This window comes from Haliaeetus albicilla, chromosome 15 (genome assembly GCF_947461875.1).
Source record: "Haliaeetus albicilla chromosome 15, bHalAlb1.1, whole genome shotgun sequence".
Lineage (NCBI taxonomy): Eukaryota > Metazoa > Chordata > Aves > Accipitriformes > Accipitridae > Haliaeetus > Haliaeetus albicilla.
Window position 1 is genome coordinate 34,419,630 of NC_091497.1, and position 15,422 is coordinate 34,435,051.

At 42.5% G+C, this 15,422-nt stretch overlaps 1 protein-coding gene across 2 annotated transcripts in view; it reads left to right on the plus strand.

The window, feature by feature from the left end:
- The first annotated feature begins 8,911 nt into the window (after positions 1–8,911).
- Positions 8,912–15,422, plus strand: part of RNASEH2B (ribonuclease H2 subunit B) — a 39,260-nt gene continuing 32,749 nt past the window's right edge. The window contains exon 1 of one of the 2 annotated variants that reach the window (XM_069802745.1): positions 8,912–9,130. In XM_069802745.1, the coding sequence (XP_069658846.1) occupies positions 9,067–9,130 (64 nt within the window). In that variant the 5' untranslated portion in view covers positions 8,912–9,066. The remainder of the gene's footprint in view (positions 9,131–15,422) is intronic. The other variant, XM_069802744.1, reaches the window with a different exon arrangement.

Genomic DNA, 15,422 nt, shown 5'->3' on the forward strand with positions numbered 1-15,422 from the left:
TTTATGTATAGTAACAATATAATCTCTTTGCAGTGCTCCCAAAATAATAGACTTATTTGCATTAGTGAAGACACAACACTTCATAAGCCAATGTACAATTCAACTGAGAATTCTGATTTTCAGTCTGATTTAAAAGTAACCTTAGAATATAGCTAGTTTCAACGTGATTAACATGTGCAGCAAGCTAAGAATTCACCCAATACCTCATTACCAGTAAGATTCATTTTACACATGAATTCAGAAGACTTTTAAAAGATAAATGGAAAACTGTTGTGAAACGAAAAGTTTCATATAGTGTGGGAGATGAAACCATTAACTTAAGCAATTGAAAACCTTGAATTTTTAGGTATAAAAAAAATAATCTTAGGTATATCTGCATATTTCCACAGGAAAAAAAACCCAAACTTTTTCCACCTCAAAATTTCATATTGTCAGAAAAAGAAAAACATGGTCATTTGTCAAGGATTCCTGCATGCCTGGCTGTCCATTTTGAGCCGTGGCAATAGCTTTGCCCGGGCTGTCAGTTCTGGGCGAATGGCCACTGTGCATATGCACCAGTACCTGCACTCGCCTGCAGCTGATATACAGTTTATTTGCACACATTACAGATGCAGATGTACAGTATGTTTTCTGCATGTGCAATAAGCCCTATACTTCCAGAAATGTCAGGCTCACAGTGCATGAACTGGCCATCTCTATACAACCTTCACCCACAACTTCTAGAAATAGATGACCCTTGTAAGATTTATTTGAATATATATATATAAAAAATACATATATAACATAAATAATTATTTGAATTCCTGCTCGCAATAGACCTATTTGGCAAAAATTCTCACTGGCTACATTGTGAGCCATCCTGAAGCATGGCTGTGTCTATACTAGTAAATAAATCAGGCCAGGGTGCTTTCCATGGCCCCAAGGGAAGAAACATGATGCTGACGCTGTACTCTTTCCCCAAAACAGGGTGGCCCTGTTCATACTGCTATTGGGAACAGTCATGTTGTCCCTTACATTGTGCCGGGGCAATGTCTGGGAGCTTACTAGCTGGCACGGGACTGTGCCGGGAGTTGCTACCAGTTACACAATACAGATAGCTTCTGGACAGTGTTTGAGGCCATGCTCTAACCCTGTTTATTTTACTTTTCCTGATGTCACTCGGAGTTACAGTAAAGAAGCCACAACCAGGAATTACAGAAGAAGCAGGCAGAGCAGTCTGTGTCCTGGGGGACTGGGCCACTCTGACAGTGGAAATACTGAATCCTGGCCTCAGAACTGCATGGAACCAAATGAGGAACCAATAACTGGTTTTAAATACATTTCTTCGTCTGTGAAGGCAATGTTTGTGTTCTGCTTTACATTAGGCTCCTTGCATTTAAAACTCAGGTGTCTCAAACTGCAGACCTGGTTGCTATTTCTAAATCTGCACAAGCAAGTGCCCTCTGCTTACAGATCACCCTGCCTCCACCCGTAAGCAATGTTCAGCTCTCCCGCAACCACCGCACAACCCACATTTCTGGCCCTGCGGAGTTATTTTTATGCATAACCACAGACGGGATAGAAGTAGAGAGTAGGCAGATCAGCCCGCCTAATAAATTTGGCTTTAGAATAACAACAACAAAACAACAGTTCCAAATTCACCGGTGAAGCCCAGTCTCTAATGAATTTGTGTCCCGTAGCTGATTGAACTTTCCTGTGAATCGTGGCATGAGCTTAAGTTCTTGTTGGATATTAGATGATCCATACAGATGTTAGCCATTTTAGATATGCTATCATTCATAGCTGGGAAGCCTTCAGGAATACTCACACATAGTTTGACAGGAAAGAATTCTTAGAAGAGAGAAATCTTGGCTGTGATGTTGATACTCCACTGCCTTGTGGGGCCTGAACATCAAAATACTCACGGCTAAGGCATTTAGAATTTGTGTTTCTTCATTTCACAATCCTTTTCTCCTCCAGAAAGGTCACTAATGCCGTCTAAGATACCTTAAGATATCTGACACATGTGCATGGAGCTGGAGGATACGACAGAAGACCTACGGGAGAGCAGTGCCCTGCAGGACCAGAAGTGGGTGGCCATGTGTTCCCACGCTGTGACCAAATCAAGCCTGCAGTCATAAATGCCGTGGGTTTGAGAGAGCTGCTGGGCTGTCCAGAGATAGGCATCTGGTGTAGGAGGAGCTGAATGTCACCCAAAGGGTGTTTCTCACCTCAGCCTAGCTGTGTGTTCTCATAAAATATGGGCCTGCATCAAAGGTGGCCGAAGTCAGTGAGCACTTACTGAGGGAGGACTCGGACACGCATCCATCCACACAACAGGCTCCCCCAAGCCCTGCTTCCTTAGGAGGCTGGGCTATAAACACCACTCTGAGCTTCCCTAATTATTTTTCTGTTGCTGTTAGTTCCCTATCCCACCCTATCCATGGTGGAGGACAGAGACCTTCTACCCGATCTAGAGGAGGACTGTTGTGCCAGCTCCAGTGACAGCAGTGCAGTGGGTCTGCAGGGGGACTAAGTCTGGGTTTGAAGCACGTGAATGACCATCTTTGGTGACAATCGTGCCTGGCAGATTGGTACACTGCATTTGCTAGAACAGAAACCGAGCCTGTGCGGAAGGATCTCTCTGAAGACAGCACTATAAACAGTTCTGTTCTTTGAGATCCCACCTGGAGGGTTTTCTGCAAGAGGGTCAGTCTGTTAGTTTACATCTGCATGACTGCAAGCAGAAGTTAACCATTTAAGTTTCATAATTAACCATGACGGACTTCTGTAATGATTTCTGAGCATGGAATGCTGTCTTAGTTATTGCTGAATAGTAGAATTATGAAATTGTTGCTTTAGTAACAGGACTGCTGTTAATAAAAAGCAGGGAGGAAAAAAATTGGCAGAAATTAAACCATTAAACACACAGTGGTTGTTCAGAGAGAATTCCTCAAAGAGGAAAAATGGGAACACAGAAGATCAAAGGGAATTATAGCTGTTTAAAGATGGATGAGGAGAAGAAGAAGAGGCATTTTCTGGACTATATAGATAGCATTCTAGGATAAATAGCACTGATTTGAGAAACCTAGGCTTCTATTCCTCAATATCAAAGGGATGAAGCCTCAGGTCCAACAGACTGGCACACAGACTTCTGAAACATTTTGGTACACAGAACAACACACAGATAGACATACACATAGACATATTTTATATGGAAAATATCTATATACTTTTTAAATGATTGCATCTGTGTACACAGATATATATGTATATGTATCCATGTGTATGAACAGTGGTAGAAAGGTATGGTTTCTGTTTTTTTTACCTTACAGATACTACATTTCTAATTATTGATACTGTGGAAGGAAAGTGCAGCATGAAGACTGCCAAAGTACTGTTGGCTTATAATAATAATACCATCACATGACACTTACGAGGTTCGTTGTAACAATCAAACTCAAGTATTGTCTTCTTTCTTACCAACCTGGACATTTTGTTTGCGTACATTTTTTTTCATGCTCTGCTTTTCAAGTGGACACTTGTTTTCTGAGACTGTCCTGATGGGGCTGAGAAATTCATTGAAATCCACAGTACAGGAAGGCAGGGTTAATATGGGCACTGTAACGCTTTTGATACAACAACTTTTAATCTGAAAATGTTCAGAAAAGTCTCTGTATGTTTGGTGGGGTTTTTTTTAAGTATGTTAGTGTCTTCTTTTTTTTTTTTTTTTTTTCAGTGTCTGAGTCATAATCTGGAGGCTATTTTGCAGTAACTTACTGCTATGGATGAATGTATCATGCACATTAAACAAGTGGTGCTACTGTTCACTTTAAGCCAGCTCACAATCTGTATACTCATTCAACTTTTTTCTCCAAACAGTATACATCATTCTGAGCAGCTTCTATAAACAGACCAAGTTCTGCTTGCTATAGCAACACACCTCCAATAAGTGAATTTTCTCGTTGATTAGACAGAGGAAAAGTAATATTTCTTAAGTGCTCTGAAAGAAAATTGGGAGATCCAGCATACTTGGGTCAATAAATATCTGCTTGTAGTAACCCCACAGTAAGGTACTCATCCATCCTTAGGGTGTGATGGATGCACAAAAGATGGGGGGAAAAAGTAAGAGATAATGATAACAACTGTGTGTAAACTGGGGCCTGTCCCAGTACAGAAGAAAGGTGATGGAGAATGGTTCTTCCCTGCTCATCTGAGGTATCTGCAATTTGGATGTCTACCGCTAGATAGATGGGCTAACTCTGAGATGAACTTACAAAGCAGGTCAGATGAATGCTACTCTGTTTCTCTATACCTGTATTACCTATAAAAAGACACTCAACAATCAGCCTGAAGCTAGATATTTCCAGTATAAAATTAGGCAATATGAATCCCCTGGTTTCTGTGGGTGTGCCTATATTTCCCCATCTAATTCTGATTTCTTTCCTTTTCTCTCTCTTACTCCTATTTGACCTGACATACAGGCAAACTTTGGAACCCAGTAGGTTATTTCTGTTAAGGCAAAAATTAATAATTGTTACCTATAGGTGTAACACAACCTTGTTTAGTGCAAAGGACAAAGTGATTTCTGCTCAGAGCTGGTTAGAATCTTTTTTATCATTGCTTGAATGCTTTTAAATTAATACTGTTATTTTCCTTAAAATGGACTATTTTCAATAAGATAAGTACTTGCTTAGATGAACACTGTCATGAAGAACTATTAAAAATAATCTTTTTTCAGCTTGAAAAATTGACTTGGAAATTGAGTTAGAGATTCAAACATGGTTTTGAGAGTTGTTTTACAGATTTGTAATGCCTGTATATGTTCTTTCTGGTCAATGCCATCTCTATGTTAGGCCTCCATATGTCCTTCTGAGTCACAGCAGAACCTTCTAGGGTCACTAGGATTTAAATAGAAGGATTAACCAGCTCTTAAGTATTTTTGGATTAAAAAACCTGAGATTGGGAAACCTTTTTGCAAGGCAAGCAAACCTATTCCGGAGGACAAGACAACTGCACGCCTGGACCTGTTCCCTCCTAGGAGCCAGCACGTGTGTGTTTCGTGTGACCAACACGGCAATTGTTCCTGCCGCAGAACGAGACTGTGCCAAGGCACGTGTGACGAGAAGATCCCATTACTGGAACTGAGGGAGGTGGATGTCACATTTCAGTCGGGTCAGGGAGGGGTTTGGTCACACAATGAGGAAGCGCTATGGTTTGCTTTGGTGGGTCAGAGCACGGATACTTCATCGCTGGTTTATGTTCTGTTAAAGTATGCTAAGAATATACCATTTGTCATTTAAATGAGCCTATTTTAATGTATAATGAAGCATGATTCATGTTTCCTTATACAGTTTATTAGGCTTTTCAGTGTTCATATTTATCTGTTGTTTTTCTTCTTTCGTGCATATCCACCATTAGTCGTGAGGATAAAGGGGGGTGATTCTTGTCTAATAGGAAGAAAAATCAGGAAAAAAAAGACTGAATAAAATATTTTCAATTTGTTTCAACACCACACATACTTTGTTTTGAATAAAACAAAACAAAACAATAATCTGACCTGGAATGAACAGAGAACAGTATTTCAAACCAGGTGACTTAAAATGAGTTCTAAGTATCCTGGTACATCAGCTAAAGTTACATGTATCAATAGGCCTTTTACTGGGATGAAATGTAACGCTTGCATACATACAGCTGACCCTTAAATGTGCAGATCAATGGATTTAAAGTTATGCATGTAATCGTTTGAACCACTGAAGCATAAAATAGAAAACTTGCCCATAAATAGAGTTTGTTTGTTGAAACAGTGTAAAATGAAACATAATCATAAGTGGAAACATTTTTGTCTTTTAAATTACAACCTTGAGTTAACAATGAATCACACTTTTTTCTAAACATTGTTTTGTTTCTTGCTCTGAGCAAGATTTAAAAGTTGATTCACTTAGAGCTCGGGGGGGGGGGGGGGGGGGGGGCGGGGCGAGGAGGAAGGGTTAAATTCTGCAGCCGAAGGTGGAAAAAGGTAGTGTTTCTTTGGCAGCAGAAAGTAAGTCATTTTTGTTTGGCAAAAAGGGATGCTTGCATTTGCACAGACGTTTGGATTATGAGAAGCAGCCCTAGCAGAAATGAATGAGTGGACAGCATGCAGGTGAAGTCTGAATGCAGATCAAATGGCTCGGAAATGTGGAAAACGATTGTCCTCAGATAGGATGCAGTCCCATATTGCATGCATTTAGCTTTCTGGATGTGATGAGTCATACGGACCCCAATGAGAACACCCATGTGTGTAAAATTAAGATTTGAGTATTTACAATGATATCACCACAGCAGGTCAGATCAGTCTAGTGTTTTAAACTTCAGCATTTTCTTTCTGGGAGATATCGCTAAGGTTTAAAAGTGTTGGCAAGCCTGGACGGAAAGTATTTAATTCTTAAGCAAATAAGATTTTAGTATGATCAGCTCCTGACAGAAATCCCTAATTAGTATATCTGTTGTTTATAATGATATAGTATGTCCTTTGTTTATAAAGACAGACAGTATATCTCAAATGTGCGTAACAACAGAAAGTTTTAAATATTTAATATGTATAAATTACTGCACTATTTTTCTTCCAAAACTGATGTCATTCTAGAGCCTTATTCAGGCCCATTTGAGAATTTCCGTTTGGGGCATTTTGAAGTATCTGAGAAACACATTTCTATCTGTAAGTTCCTGGAAAAGGACATTATAGATCCCAAGGCCAATATGCATCTAGACATAGTGGGAGATGTTCATAAATCAAAAAAAGAAGTGAACAGCTGGAACGTCCATTCAGTTCAATTGATGTTAGGAGTACTCAGCACCTCTGAAAATTAGCTTGCTTACCAGCTGCCTAAATAAGGATGGATCGGTGCTTTGAAAAATGTGAGCTTAATAAGTCAGTTTTGAAATGCGCAGCAACATTTTCTATAACATTTCCATCACACGCCACAGTCAGAGAGGAAATAGGATGTCTGGAACAACTGCAGGTTATGCCTCTAGACTTGACCCTGACACACACTGCATCTGGAGGCTGGCAGGGTGGGATTCCCAGCTCTTCCAGAGCTCTGTTAAGCTCAGCGGTATACAACAGCCTGCGAGGCGTCATTTTCAGGACTGGAGGCCAAATCAATGTTGTTATTTATGGAGAACCTTTTCTCCATATGGAAGGCTTTCCTTCTAGGAAGGTTTCAACCGCAGCAACCAGCTCTATTCTGCTCTTCCAGCGCTCTTGTACGGAATAAAGCATGACAGTTGGGAGCCTCTTTCTTTGCTAACACAAGTACTGAGGAGGGTTTTAGAAGACCTGCCAGGGAAGGTTGCAATCCAGGCGTGTGCTACAGCAAATTGCAGTCACCTTGAAAGCAAGTGATTTCAGTGGGAACTGCTTCAAAGCACATGATGCGGTGTGGTCTTTGGTGCTTAGATCTTGTCCTACTTCAAGCAGGGAAAAAAAATCAGGAAAATTAAAATAAAACAAATTTAGATTAATGTAATCTCAGAGTTATGAATATATATGCTCAAACTTCAGGAATTTTTTTTTTCAGCCTTACATCAACTCAGCTGTTTTGCATATGTTAGCCTTGGTTAGTTCTGCTCTGTTTTGGGACATAGACATTAATATACTTTTAATATTTGTTTCATATCTCTGAGATTTACGAGCGATATGTATACTTTAATACTTTTGATAACATGTGATATTTGGCCCCCAGAACTCTGGGATGGTGGCCGTCAACCCATTCTTGCATTGGTAAAGCTAAGTTTATGTACATACGCATGAAAATATGCGTAAGCGTGGATCTTATTTTGTGACTATGGCTCCTTGGTGTGATCTGTAGGTACAGGACCTATTTAACAGGATCATATTATGCACTGGGGAGGATGATTGTTACGAGGGGACTCTGGCTCTGCCCATGCCCAGCCTCAGAGGACCAAAGTTCCACAGAATGGCAGAGGCTGGCAGGTGCCTCTGGAGAGGGCCTAGTCCAGCTCCCTGCTCAGGGCTGGGCCTGCTACAGCAGGTGCTCAGGGCAGTGTCTAGTTGGAATTTTAACATCTCCACGGATGAAGACTCTGGGGTCCTTCAGGACAACCTTCTCCAGTGTTCCACCACCCGCACACTAAAGGCATTTTTTCTTACACTTAAATGGAATTTCCTCCGTTTCAGTTTGTCCCTTCGCCTTGAGCCCTGTCAGCCCTTGGCACCACTGAGAAGAGCTTGGCTCCATCGTCTTTACTCCCCCCATGAGGTATTTACGTACATGGATTAAGATCCCCTGCTCCGAGCCTTCCCTTCTCCAGGCTGATCAGCCGCAGCTTTGGGCCTTTCCTCACGTCAGATGCTCAAATCCGTTAACCACTTCCGTGGCCCTACGGTTCTGCCCTTAGATCCAAACTCATCGTGCCTAATCGAAGCTGTGCCCCTCCCAAGACAAAGCCTTGGGCAGGGGTGCTGCCTCCTGCCAGGGGTTGGCGGCGACGGGGCAGTGGCAGGCACTGCTCAGCTACGGCCGCCCCACCGTCTACCACAGACCCCTCCGTTTGGTCCCCTGCGATGGGACAGGCGTGAAAGGAAGCCTTTGCCTGCCAGCCCTCAGGGTGTGAGGTGGGAGGGGATAGACGTGTGTGGGAAAGCAGCCCTATTGCCTGTCCGCTCCCCAGAGGGGAAAGGGGGTCCGCAGCAGACCGCCTCCCTCCAGCCCCTCAGGCCCAGCCGCCTCCAGAGCGCGGGCGGGCTGAGGTGAGGGGAGAGGAGAGACTTCGCCGCTCCCTGTCCCGCCCGCAATGGCCTGTACCATTCCCTCCCCGTGGGAGGGGGGGGAGAAGAGGGGCAGCGGCAGCGCCGCTCTAGCTATCTCAGGGCCCTGGCTGCCACCCGCCCCCCCCCTCCCGCCCGCGGGGTGGCGCCGTCCTGCCGCCAGGCGCGGGGCTTGCGGGGGCGCGCGGCGACTCTTCCCACCTCTCTTCTTCCGCCCCCCCCCCCGCCCCGCGGCGGCTCCGCCCCGGCCGCCATGTTGTGGCGGCGGCGGCGGCGGCGGCGGCGGGAGCGGCGGCGGTCGGGGCCTACGGAGCATGCACGGAGCGAAGCAGCATGCCGCGGACGGGCACCCAGGCCAGTGGGTGCTCATTGCACCAGGTAACCCAGCGGGGCTCCGAGGTGGGACAGGCTCTGCCGCAGCGCCGATCTCTCGTTCTCCACCGCGCCCCGCTGACTGGCCCCGGCGGTGCTCGCCCGCATCGCGGCGGGGCTGGGCCGTCGCTCGGGCAGGAGACACGGGTGCCTTTCTCTGAGGGCTGGGGCAGGTCACTGGGCTGCTGTGTGCGGCTAGCCCCAGCCCTGGTGTGGTAAGGACGTTTTGAGACACAGGTTTACACAAGGCCCTACAGAGTACCTCCCTCTCTCCTCTCCAGGGACCCTGTTTCCCTCACTGCATTTTGGTTTGGTGTGTCATTAGGGTTTTCCAAAGGTCAGCTTCCCCCCCTGGTTTGCAAACAGCGTTTTGAGCCCTGGGGAGAGGAGCTGTAGAAGAGAGGTCTTGTCAGCGAGGTCCCTGATGGAGCCTCGCCATCGTCTCCCTGCTGCTGGCAGCCCACCTTGCCTCCATCCCCTTAGTCCATTCCTGCATTTTTTGAAGGAAACGGTTTAGTGCCCTAAGCCTCAGCTTTAAAACAAACTCCTTGGAAACCGTAAGTCCTAAGCCAGAGTGAGATCTCCTCGGCTCTTCCTCCTTAACAGGCTGAAGAAGTAGACCTCCACATGGCAGCTCTGCAGATGCAATATATACACAAGGCCTTAAACACTATGTAGGCTTAGTTTCTCTCACTTAGCACTGAATAAATGGGAAGGTGCCTTTCCCCCTTTACATTTATTTCTGCCTAGTATCAGGTTTTAGAATTTTAAATTCATAGATGACAAAAGGTTTTTGTGTTAAAAGAGGATGAGTGAAATAGGATGTGCTCAAACTCCAAGACACTAAGGGGAAGGAGGCATTTTGTAACTGCTTTTTTTTTTTCAGTTTGATTTCCTAATGAAGTGCAACTTCCACAATTCTCTGTGGGTCAACTTCATACTGTGCCTATTTCTTACCCCACCCAAAACTTTTGGGTGTTAATTTCAACCAAACCTGATTGATCCAAAAAGGAGGAGCTCTTTGGAGTAATTTTATGAGCTTTGTGAAAATATTGGCAATGATGTGAGAAATGCTATAAATGGCATCACTGAAGGAAAGGTATAGCAAGAGCTTAGTTCAGCAGAGGGTGAAAACAAGGCAGGAGTTCAGTCTTAAGACATGCATCTGTGAGGAACCAGGCTTCTCTAGTTACATGAGAAACAGAACCAATTGTTTTGATCTCACTGATTCCTCTCTTCCTCTGGTTTTAACTTTTCAATCCCACCCTTTGGTATCTGACATGCCTGATGCCTAAGAAAGGAATGTATAACTGAGGAATTCCGTTTTTTAATATTGACTCTCTGCAGACTAGGATTTAAAGCTGAATCTTGTGTATCAGATGACTGGCTATGCCAACAGATGTCCGTACTGTGCAAATATTTACAAATATGCTTAACTTATGCATGAGTAGTCAGTTCTGTGCAGTAAGTTAAATTTTTCAGTAAGTGTTTGCAGGATTGGAGCCAGAGCTTGTAACTTTCATGAAGCCAGACAGTTTGCATTACCAATTATGCCAGCACAGCTCTGACAAAATTTATATAGTACTCCAGACCTGTAAGAAAGTTTATTAAGCCTTAGTAGAACCTCAAAGCACATAGTGATTTTAAAAAAAGTCTGTGACTGATAATGTCGGAACTCCATGGCTGATGAGACTTTCCAATCCTATGAACAGGACTTCTGAAATGAAATAGATTTAATGATTTTAGTTTGGTTTTAACTTTTTTCTTTTTTCTTTTCAGAAAAGAGATTTTTAAAGTTAATGTCTGTCACTTTTCAAAGTTTTGTATTTCTTAACTGTTTTGTTGAATGGATCTCAGAAGTTCTTCATTGGTCATTTAGCAGAATTTGTAGTAGGAAGACCTGATTACTTTTAGGAGTGAAGATGGATGCAGTTGGATTTATAACAAAACATGCTTTTTCTTTGAGTATCTTAAATTTTATTCATATGGCAATCTGTATCTTCATAATACCCACATGGCATTATGCTGCATACATGCATAAAAACGACTCATGTAAATAATTGCAGGATCTAGTTCTGGATATGAATTTAATACCATTTGTTAATAAGTCTACCAACACCTAGGTGTAAATAGCCTATTTATCTTCTTGTATCTGTGGCCATTATCCTGTGCATAGTGGGAGGAAGGAGCAAGGTGTGTTTTAATGCTATCCAAGAAGCTCCAAAACTTTTCTTGTAATAAAGGCACTTTCTAAGGTCCTGTTTTCAAGTGCTTAAGTTAGTTTTAACTACTCACGTGGGTAGTCTGACTCCTAGAGCAGCCTGTAAGATTGATAATGTATACCATCCTACGCAACCTTATAACATCTCCACTTGGATATATGCCATTCCTCTTGCTTTGATTGTGACATCTTAAAAGTTCCTGTGTGGATGGAGATGGTGACTAGTTTTGCAGAGGGACTAGATATCTTAGTCTAAAAAAGAATGAAGTCTGTCAGAAGTATAGAAGTAAACCAATGAGAACTGAAACTTAATTTCTTAAGTATCAATATTTTTCAATCATTCAGACTGTTAGAGGTTCAACAGTAGCTTCCTAGAACAAGGTGAAGATATGGCTGGAGTTCTGAATGATGATGCATGTGTTGCTCTGATTCTTTAGTTACTATGTCATTCTGAGAATCTGTCTGATTTTGCACAAGTCTCTTGACTGGGGTTTTGCTGCTTATGTGACATATAGAAACACTTAACTGCGTAAAAAGCGCATGTAAGAGAAAGGTGAGATTCTTTCTTATTTGGACTTCAGCACTGACAGCACCAGGTTGATATCTGGAACACAGCAGCTAAAAAGTAGGCAGATTTCATTTTCTAATTGCTGTAGAAAGTGAGCAGAGTATGCTTGTCTGCTTTAGTATTAAAGGTTATAAAATTATTACTAATTTCCTTGTTTCAGTACACATTTATACACTAGGTTATATTGCATAGACAGTAGATTGCTGCTCTGCTGTTCAAAGCATGTTTGATGACTGAGGAGATAAATTTCAATTTTGTTTCTGATTTCTTAATTTTTATATTGATTTCAGTGTTCTGGAAACAGCTCAGAAACAAGGAATCTCCTCTGTCAGGTAGAACTGCCCATGTTCTTTGTTGAAGTCATGGTTATGGCTAGAGGAGTAATGCAGTTGGAGTGGTGGTTTCACCAATGATGTGTGTTATCCCGGCCCACTTGAACTGCTCTAGAGGGCCAGACTCTGTCACTTTCTGTTGCAAGTGGTTAACTTCACCATTTTATTTCCAGTACTGTAAAACTTTGATCATTAGTGTCCATCTCGTGCCTACACATCATAGGACAGAGCTACAAACCACACAACTCAGCAGGTATTTGACGTGGATTGTAGAGGTGGGTGAAGGTAAGAAGGGGGAGCAGAGTTGCCTGAGCTGAGGGGCAGAGTTGATGTTCAGTCAGCAGGCCAGTCACCCTGTGCTTCATTTCAATCAGTCTTTGCTTACCCTCATTCTTTCCTATGGCATTCTTTCCTCATTCACTGATCTTAGCAGCAGCCTGATGACAGTCTTTGCTCTCACCAGCCCTTTGCCACACCAAGACACTGAGGCGGTTTGGCATGGGAGAGTCACACAAGGGAAGTCTGAGTAGGAAGGGGAAAGGAGAGCCTCAGGCAGTCATGCCTGGGCTGGCTGGTAAGCAACTTCTAGGTGAGGTAGCACATTTTACCTTTAGAAATGGTAGCCTGCCCTTGTCCTGGTGAGAGCTCTTGTGGTGGTGTTTCTGCTGATACTTACTTTTTTCCATGGAGGCGGGATGATTTGATATGCCAATACAATCATCTTTTAGCTTTGTTTCTATAAGCATAATTGTCCCTCTGTTAGGGATTGAAACACCAAGGGCAGGACAAAGGGGAAGCCAGAAGTCAGGGGGAGAGGAGTTAGGAAGTGTTGGTCTGGTGGAGAAGGTAGGATGAGGGGAAGGTGGTAACCATATTAATCACTCCTGAAAGGCTGGAAGCTGCTGGTGTACATTGTGCAGCCTTGTCATGGACATTTAGAGGAAGGTTGAGAAATGGATGTGAATAGTCAAGAAAGAAAATGATGAACAAACAGGAAGAGGGTAGATGGAGGGATTGGTCATATGGAGGGAGGTGATGAGGACAGAAAACTTGGGCATGTGGATAGGGGTAGAGCTGTGCACGCTGGGCTCGAAAATAGAGTCAATTCTTTGGGTGGTTTCTCCAGTTGCAGATTAACTATGCTGTGGATATACAGGCACCAGATTTGGCCTAGAGCAGACTCAGCTCAGCACTAACAGTTTATTAATTCAAGTGTTGTGCCATGTTAACACATCTCTGCTGTTTCCAGGACCAGCTTTGCAGTGCAGCTGCTTTCAGACAGTGTCTGAACTATATAAGTCCTGATGGACCCAAGCTGGCTCTGTGCAGACCCACTTGGGTGTTTCTGTGCTGTGCTCCATGTTCCAGGGGGTTTTATTAGCTTGGCTGGAAATCCGGATCTGAACTTGCTTTGTGCAGGGTAGTTGATGTCGATGGTTAAGAAGACCTCCCGAGTTTGGAGTTCTGGAGGAATCATGGTACAGAGACACCAAAGTGCTAAGTCCTGAAGGACCCACATGGACTTCATTGGTGGGTGGCTGAGTTTCCAGATTGTGCTTTTCTGCATTTCTCATAGTAGCTGGATAATCAGGGATGTTATGTTACCCTTGTACCTAAGCCCCGCTTTACCCTTGAGAACGTAGAGCTTCCTATACAGGCTTCTTGTTGTATTAGTCTAGCTACTGAACAGGTACAAAGGAAAAGAAGTAGCTCCTGAGGATTAAAATCTAGCCATCTCACAGCTAGAAAGTTGCTAATGATGTGCTTTAGTAGAGGAGAGTCTGTCTGTGTTTACTGCATATTCATATACATTTTTGTAAAATCCTATTACCTGAACAGATGAGATTTATTTTTTTTATGTGAATACAGGAAATTTCTAATTTGCTTTGTGAGCTGGGCCCATGGAACTACCATTTTTAATGTTTTCTCTGAAAATCATAAGAACTAGAAATTATGTTCTAGAGAGAGAAATAATACTGAGACCCCACCTAATTGTAGGGTTCTAAGGGCAGAGCCCTGGAAAACCCTCAAATACTGCGATAAAGTCACTGTGCGTGACATAGATCTGATCTGGGCTTTAATAATAAGAATAAACATTCTTACGTAATGGCTTCAAACTGGGCTTACCAATAGCAACCAAAATCACACTAGCTGCTTAACAGGATGGGTGTGAAGGGCAGTCTCTTCAGTACACTTTCTCAGAGATAGGTGTTATGTCAGAACTGGAACTATTTATATCCTTCACTGGTTTTAGCAAAGAGGTTAGGAATTGAAGGCAGTTTTCTAAGTCTGGTGTTCCACTCTACACCTAAAGTTAAGACTGCTATATTTAATTTGTTCTGTGTTTGTCTGTATTAGGAGAAAAAGTAGGGCTTAGCTGCAAGCTGAAAATTATTTTCAACCTTTAGTTTTCTGAACTAGACAAGTTTAGTTGACTACATTTTTTCAGTCTGCTGTTTTCTTAAACAGTAAATTGATTAGCTTTTTTATTGTTTTATGGGAACTGCCATATGAATAGCACTGGAAGGATTGCAAGGGGGGAGGGAAATTTAACAATCCTATTATTTTTAGGAATTACTTATTTAAAAATAAAAGGAGCAGTTTCACATTAGACTTGGCAAGCTGTTTGAACAAATCTCATATATGCCAAAAGTCAGATGAAGGCAGAAATAAATGGACTGTGCCAAACCATAGGGCATCAGCACACATTAAATTAATCCTTCGTTCTTTCAAATGAGACTAAGCAACTTTTGTCTCTGTGCAACAACAAAGGAAGCATTTGACTTGAAAATTTTGGGCCATATTGAGAGAAGATGTCATAGCAAAAGAAGCTGTGGAATACTTAATGCATAAAAGTAGTTTGCTTTAAAATCTGAAGTAGGTAGGTTTTATTTTTATTTTTTTTCCATTCTCACACCTTGCACTTAATGCTTTGATACATGCTTTTATTCAGCATTTAAAAACCAGGTCGATTTATCTGCTGCAAAATAGACCACACTGCTGAGCTGTTAGGGAGCTTGATTCAGAAGTTGAATGTCAAATGAATGTCAAAATTGAGCAGGATACTTGAACATTAAAACTTCCAGAATAATTGAGATAAACAACTTGGAAATAGTGTTTACAATAAACAAATATGTAAGTATTATAACAGCTGACTTAAAACAGTAGAAAGATTAT